Source organism: Rhodamnia argentea, chromosome 3, assembly GCF_020921035.1.
Source record: "Rhodamnia argentea isolate NSW1041297 chromosome 3, ASM2092103v1, whole genome shotgun sequence".
Lineage (NCBI taxonomy): Eukaryota > Viridiplantae > Streptophyta > Magnoliopsida > Myrtales > Myrtaceae > Rhodamnia > Rhodamnia argentea.
In genome coordinates this window covers 6,517,842-6,525,833 of record NC_063152.1, presented here as the reverse complement: position 1 = coordinate 6,525,833, position 7,992 = coordinate 6,517,842, and the positions used below count along the sequence as shown (strand labels likewise).

The 7,992-nt window shown below is 44.7% G+C and overlaps 1 protein-coding gene across 1 annotated transcript; it reads left to right on the top strand.

Moving 5' to 3' along the window:
* The first annotated feature begins 456 nt into the window (after nucleotides 1-456).
* On the top strand, nucleotides 457-3,919 carry LOC115726407 (G-type lectin S-receptor-like serine/threonine-protein kinase At1g61370). The gene is made up of 7 exons (XM_048276092.1): nucleotides 457-1,738; nucleotides 1,814-1,915; nucleotides 2,102-2,313; nucleotides 2,395-2,605; nucleotides 2,694-2,931; nucleotides 3,348-3,498; nucleotides 3,598-3,919. Exons 1-7 carry the CDS (start codon nucleotides 457-459, stop codon nucleotides 3,904-3,906), a joined length of 2,505 nt encoding a protein of 834 aa, XP_048132049.1. The 3' UTR covers nucleotides 3,907-3,919.
* The last annotated feature ends 4,073 nt before the right edge of the window (nucleotides 3,920-7,992 follow it).

Genomic DNA, 7,992 nt, shown 5'->3' with positions numbered 1-7,992 from the left:
AGGGATCCTCGTGCACGGCAGGAATTACCTGTTGTGTTGGAACCTCTCCGGAAACCTGCAAAGGGAAACTTGTCTGGGGCTGCATGCGTTGATGGCTGTGGAGGTCACCAGAGCAGCCGGAATTCGTGACCGGTGAAGTCTTCTCAGCGTGGTCGTTGTCTCATTGATGGATGGAAAGCCAGCGATGCAGGACCCCAAAGGGGAAGAAAGAGATCGTGAGAAAATGTGGACTTCCAGCGAGTCAAAGTCCACATTTTACAGCAGTGACCCGTGTTCATCGTTTTTGATCTGCCTTTTGAAAGAAGTTTTGCCGAGCATTTTTTCACTAGTACTTCCTAATCTGTTCATTGTTGGCAATGCGGGTGCACTTGTGTTTTTTGCTCGGCTTCTCCCTGTTTCAAGCAATGCGGGTGCACTTGTGTTTTTGTGTTGCTCGTCTTCTCCCTGTTTCAAGCAATGCGGGTGCACTTGTGTTTTTTGCTCGTCTTCTCCCTGTTTCAAGCAATTCAAAGCAGCGCAATTTACATTATAACTGCATCAAGGCCACTCGTTCAGAACCAAACCCTTGTCTCTCCTAGTCAAATTTTCGAGCTTGGGTTCTTCAGGCCCAATGGATCAGGAAAGCAGTACGTAGGAATATGGTACAAGAACATGACACCCTCCAAAGTTGTCTGGGTGGCCAACAGGGACAAGCCAATTGGGGACACAGATCAATCTGCAACTTTAATAGTTGGCGGAGATGGAAATCTGAAGCTTCTTGATGGGCAACAAAACACAGTCTGGTCTACTAATGTCATGGCGAAGCCGAAATATTCTGCAGCAGTGCTTTCGGACTTCGGAAACCTTGTTCTTCAAGACGGCAGTGCGAATGAAATGTGGCAAAGCTTTGATGAGCCAACCGACACTCTCCTGCCAACCATGAAGATCAGAGTAAACGTGAAAACAGGAATGAAACAACACTTGATTTCCTGGAAAGGAGAAGATGATCCCTCATTCGGAAGCTTTGTCCTCGGAGGGACATTAGAGACCCCACCTCAGGGTTTTGTCTGGAATGGATCAAGTCCTTACTGGAGAAGCGGACAGTGGGATAAATCCAAGTTTATCGGAATAGCAACCATGAGCGGCACATACCTGAGTGGCTACGATCTCCTGCAAAGTATTGACCAGGGAACATCTTATTTTTCCTTCTATAATTACAACAACTCTTTCTTTGGATATATTTTTATCTCGTCAGAAGGATCTATAAAGTTTGTTTCATGGAACAACGGATGGTCAACGTACTGGGAGGCACCGGCACCAACTAACCATTGTGATGTTTATGGAACGTGTGGCCCATTTGGAGTTTGTGACGCATCTAGTTCAACCATGTGCAGATGCTTAAAAGGTTTTAAACCCAGGTCAGATCAAGACTGGAACAGAGGAAACTGGACTGGAGGGTGCCATAGGGAAACGGAATTGAATTGTCAGATAACCGCAAGTGCGGCAGTTTCAACACCTGTGGAAAAAGATGTGTTCTGGCAAATGAAACAGATGAAATTGCCTGATTCCGCTGATTATTTGTCGAGCATAGCCGATGAAGAAGAATGTCAAAGTTGGTGCCTAGGAAACTGCTCGTGCTTGGCCTTCTCTTATGTGGATACCATAGGATGTATGGTTTGGAGTGGAGATCTCACAGATATTCAGAAATTCTCCACAGCAGGCGAAGTTTTATTTATTCGACTTGCAGCTGCGGACACAGGTTGCAAAGGTTGAATTAATATGCACTTCGTTTTGGATTGTCCGGTGGTTCTTGTAATATATTTTTCTATTTTAGGTATACCTACGCAGACAAAACTTATCATCAGCCTAAGTACTATTTCTGTCATCACCTTATTTGGAGCTGGCATTTCAGTCTGGGGTCTCTCCAGGTGGAGAGGTAATAAAAGACATGCTGTTTATTGCTTTCTTAAGGTTGATTTTGCATTGACCACAGTATATGAATCTTGCATGATTGGTATAGCCATGGCTTCAGAAGATCAGCCGTTACGACTAGAAACACTGCTCTGCTTCTCACGTTCTCATGCTTATCTTCTGTTGTATTCGTTCCGTTTGTAAAATGCAGGGAAGTTTAGGAAAATGAAAATCCCAAGGCTCCTTAAGTCAGTGGACACAGCCAACAAATCAGAAGAACTGATAGCGGCACGGAAAGAGCAAATGAATCAAGAAGATGCACCGGAATTGTTGGTTTATGATCTTGATAGCATAATCCTTGCGACAGACAAATTCAACACGAAAAACAAACTTGGGCAGGGAGGGTTTGGCCCTGTTTATAAGGTAAAAGAAAAGCCTTCAGCCTTCTCTGAGGGAAATATACAGTTCATCCAAGATCCGATAGTTCTGTTCGTTTGGAAACAGGGAAAGCTAAACGATGGTAAGGAGATTGCTGCGAAGAGACTTTCAAGCCACTCAGGCCAAGGTATAGCAGAGTTCAAGAATGAGATTCTTCTAATATCCAAACTTCAACACCGAAATCTGGTGAGACTCTTCGGTTACTGCACTGAAGGAGAAGAAAAGATACTAGTGTACGAGTACTCGCCAAACAAGAGCTTGGACGCCTTTCTTTTTGGTTCGTCTCGCTCTGTGAAGAACTGGTTTCCGCTTTTCACCAAACCTGGTACTGAAACTAGATATTGTTTCAATGTTTTCTTGTTTAGATTCAAAAGAGAAAGCGAAACTTAGCTGGGGCACACGCTTCCGCATTATCCAGGGAGTTGCAAGAGGGCTGCTCTACCTCCACCGCGATTCCTGCCTCAGGGTCATACATCGAGATTTGAAAGTGAGCAACATTCTCTTAGATGAAAAGATGAATCCCAAGATTTCAGATTTCGGGCTGGCACGGATGTTCGAAGGCACCCAAGTTTTGGTAAATACTCACAAAGTTGTGGGAACACTGTAAGCTTTCTATCATCACTTTTAAGAGTACTTACTCACGAGGCAATTTGTTACCTGCACAGCATATTAGAAGTATAATGCGCTGATCTTTCCCTTCATGCACGTTCCTAGTGTTTCCTATAATATGACCGAGAAAACTCTTCCAAGTACATCCAATGCTTCCAATAAGTCAGTTCGCCCCGAGGTAATTATAGACCAGCGCTATAACACAAACGCTAAAGGGTATGAGGAAAACATTATCTTCGGAGTTAGAAGTCTATCACGCTCCAATTTTCTGACCTCTTGTGCCATCGTCCTTGATTTTATGGTATTTTGTCTAAACTGCATCTCATGTATCGTCCACTTATGCTTTCATATGATTTTATTACGATTATGGCATCCTCTGTACGAGATTATGACATGTCCAAGTTATACAGCGGCTACATGTCTCCGGAGTATGCCATGGGTGGGATATTTTCCGAGAAATCTGACGTTTATAGCTTTGGAGTACTGATGTTGGAGATTATCAGCAGCAAGAAGAACACAAGTTCAGATCACCTTGGACAGCATCTCAATCTCCTCACTTACGTAAGTGACAATCAAACTTCGAACTAGTTATATCTCCATTTTCATATCTCAAGCATCGGCAGTCCTTGGGACAATCTAAGAAACGACCGGTTGTTACAGGCTTGGCAATTGTGGTGTGAAGGCAGAGGATTGGACCTAATGGATGAAGCCATTGCAGATGCATTTTCACCATCAGAAGTGATCCGATGCATTGAGTTAGGGCTCCTCTGTGTGCAGGACTATGCCGCAGATAGACCGAACATGTCGGCCGTGGTTCTAATGCTAAGTGGGCAGTCCGATCTTCCACAGCCGAAGCAACCCACATTTACATTTCAATGCTCAACGACTCACAAAGTTCAAATTCAATCAAAAGAAGAAACCTTCTTGTCCAGGAATACCATCACCATTACTATGGTTGAAGGAAGATAAGATTCTCATACGCATTCCCCCATTAAAGCGTACTGTAGAATTGTTCTGTGTAGTCAATATGTCATGTTAAAGTGTCCATTAGGCAGTACTCTGCGTTTGCAGTTCCTGTAACTTTTCCTTCAAGTTTTGAATAATAAAGCCGAAAAAGAAAAGGAGAGCAGGAAAGTTCTCGAGAATTAGGAAACTTTCCTTTTTAGGCTCAAACTTGAGACATATTTGTAACACTGATAACCATGCCTGTTGCGACAGAAATTGTGTACACTGTGGCCAATTCATCTTCTCTTACCACAAGTATATTAATATGAGAGCTAGTAACGTCGGGAGAAGCAAGATTAAATAAGTTTTCCACATATTTACTGTCTAGCAACTTTCAAATGAAAAATTAGATATTTCTAGCCATGTAATAACAATAGTAACTTCTTCATGTAGTTGACAACTTTCTTTGAATTGGACAAAAAAAAAAAAAAACGTACTTTCTTGCCCTGCTTTGCTTTTCTTTCTTCTGTCCTTCTCTCCTTTTCCTTCTTCGGTTCTGTTTTGGTGTTAGCCGACCCCCACACCAAACCACCCAGCCTCCACCACAACCTCACGTCGTCATCGTTCATCTGCCACCAGCACTCCGTCTGTTCGCCACCGCTCGACAAGCCCCGGATCAGCCGCGAGTAGTCAACTCCTCTCAACCCTATTTCTACGCCCGGCCAGCTCCGTCCCTGCCCTGCTTCGTGGGCTGCTGCCACTGCGGATTTCCACCAGACACCGCAACCTACACCTCCCCACCATCCCTCAACCACTGCTTGAGGTCCCTTGAGCCTTCCGCCTTGCACCACCTGCCTCGAAGCCCCCAAACAGCTGCAAACAGCCCTCACCGAAACCCTGCCCTGTTTCGTGCCTGGTTCCGTGGGCTGTGGTGCTGGCCAGCCTTGGCCGTATCCTGTCCCGAGACTGGGATGTATCTGAGCGTGAACCAGGTTGTGCCTGCGCCGTACCAGGCCCTGTGCCGAGTATTGGTGCCCGCGTGACCGGGCCTTGTGCCAGGTTGTCTCGGGCAGTGACCCAGTCATGTCCGGGCAAGTTGACCGAGAGCCTGGGCCATGTGCTAGGTCGAGTCCGAGAAAGTGTGACTGTGTGGCCGAGCCCGTGTGCCCAAACTATGGCCGAGAATTTGGGCCAAGTGGGCTGAAAGGATTAGGCCAATTGTCCGAGATTTTGGGCCGTGATCCGTTAAGTCCATACCACGCCCGAGGATTTTTGAGGATCGCCGCCACACTCGCCTTGAGTAATTGACGGTGAGTAGACCTCTAATCCTAGGTTAGGTCGCTAATTACGTTTAGATTAGCTTATTTAAATTATTAGGTGTTTAGGTAGCTCAATTAGGACCGGTTTAGGTTCAATGGTCCTAATTGGTTAAGTTAGTTTGATTAGCTAGGATTATATGCTAATTAGATTGGATGAATCGATTGAATGATTGTTATCGCTTGATCGCGAGCGAGCGATAGGCTAGAGACAAGCGCATGATCGATTGACTAATCATATTGGCTACTATTGAATTGTCCCTTCACTTAAACTTAAATGAGTATAATCCGATCAAATGTTCGAGATTGAATTGACTGGTTTGTTAGACTCAATCGTCGATATTGATTGTTTGATTGAATGATTTGGTTGGTCATTAATCGATTGGAAGCTCAATTGGGGGTTAATCACCCTAAACTACTTTTGAAGCCTAATTGACAATATTGTGCATTCATATGATTGCGTGTAAACTCAACCGCATGTTTTAGCATGAAAATGGCCGAGGGCCGAGTCTTTAGGCACGATTGCGTATGCATCATGTTGTATGTAAAGATAAGAATTGATTGAATGTCGAATGAGTTGAGTGGTCATATGATGGAACAGTGTTGGGATTCCCGACAAGTTCGTATCAAGTTCGTACAGTGCTTATTGTACGAAACCACACGACTTGTCGGATGCACGATAATCCATGCCCCATACCGGTCGTATGGATTTAAGGGATTGTCGAATGCCGGTTGTAGCTTGTGAGGGACTAATGCTCCTTATTGGAATGCTTGTTAGCTATGCCGCGCCGCCGTGCATTGGATACAAAGCTTTTAGTTGCCGTCACCGAGAGGATATGGGACGGTGCTTGGTCCTACCAGGCGACACCGCCGATCGTAGTGTAAGACCACACAAGTCGTGTGGGTCAATGCCATGCCAGATGCGTGGGCCAACGTTAATAAATGGACTTCGTGTGGTGTCCCGAGTATGCATATTGATTGTTATACATTGCCTGTGGTTCGATCATTATGACTATCATGTCATGTTATGCCTTGCTAGAATTGATTGATATGGCTGTCATGTCATGTTGCGCATTGCATATGTGTAGTTCTCGATGGTAAGTTTGCCTGCGATTGAGATAGATATTTAGTGATTGTGATTGCTTGGTAGGGTACTCCGAGCAAATTAATGCCCTAGCCGAGCTTAGGCATTGACTCGCTGATATTTACTTCTCACCCCGTCGTTTAACCATTTCAGGTTCAAGATAAAGGAACTAGTAATTCTTGGGAGTTGATATTGAAAGGCGAGGGTGACGTAATCTCTTATTTGGAGTTGAGACAAGATTGACCCTATCCAGCTCCGAAGTATGGGGCTGATTAACGTAGTATCTCTGTTGGGTTAAGCCGTGTTAGTAATTGAAACGATGTTTTTGAGTTGGTGTGTTTTCCTACTTTTCTATCCCTACCTTATGTTGTTGTCTAGGAGTATTATGCGTTACCGCTTCCTTAGTAAAGTATCGTAGGTTGGTAGCGTGCCTAAGACGCTATCCTTTATGACCTGAGGGACGAGTTGGCGGGGATGCCGCGTGCTCGAAGATCGGGGCGTGACAGTGATGCAGATAAAGGAAACCTTTCCTGTCTTCTCCACTATTTTGCTGATGTAGTCATACCAGCCCCAGTATGACCAAGGAGGAGGCAGGCTGGAAATAGAGTCGTCCCATTCTAGGGGAAATCCCATTGTCTGTTTTAAGAATCCCCGCACACGACACTGTTTCTAGGATATATACTGCTAATGCAGACTTTGCTTATCTACTCCTGGAGAGGAAGATGACAGACCCCCAAGAAAGAAGAAGAAGCGCTCATTGGAGAGTGAGTTTTCTCGAAAGACGAATGGAAGGCGATCGGATAATTAGACCCATTGGAGAACATGGTGCTAAGTGCCGATATGTGGAGTCATACTCGCGATCCAAGTCCTACACAGCTCTAGAACCTTCTCCACCGTCATCGCCAAAGCACAAATCCACTCCTCCATAGGCAAAACAATCTCCTCCCAAACCCATATCTCCTTTTCAGCAACCCATTTTCCAATGGGTTGAAAATTACACTACTTGTGAAATAGAATGTGCACAGACTTTGTGCAACACAAGCTTCATCATCACCACCTCCACCCCCTTCTGCCTGTACTCTCTGCAGGTTCTAAAGAAGTGATCATGCATTCGATTGATTCTTGAGAGTTTTTCTCTCTAGACAATGTCCTTCCTTGAGTGTGAGAGTAAAAGCGAGAGCGATAAGGATTACTTAGGCCAAGCGAGGTTATCCAAGGCCTTAGTGCCACATGGTTCACCATCTAAATGTCAGAGTACAGTCATTTCCTTTTATCGTTTTTTTTTTTCAAAGATTTCCCGACAATAACTCCATGCCCTCGTAGGATCGGATATGGGCCTTCTCTATCCACAAACGATACATTTATTGGGGGAGTCTTGCTTTGATACCCTCTTTTAACAAACTAGCTCGGGCCACGTGGGCCTAGTCTCCATAATGAATAAGCTAACATCGCGACATCTCAAGTCCCAAATTAGATGCAGGCACCTTACTGAATCACAGATAAGCTAAACACTCATCCCAATTGGCCTCCACATTGTGTGCTTATTCAGAATGCTCGTTTTGAGAGTTTGGCCCACGGGCTCCTGGGTATGTCATTACAATCATCGCTCGATATTTTGTGTTTAGAAACTTTCCAAGCATCGAATAGTAGGATATCATCTGTTTTTCATTTGTTGAATTTGGAAATGATCAACCTTACCCAACAACGAAG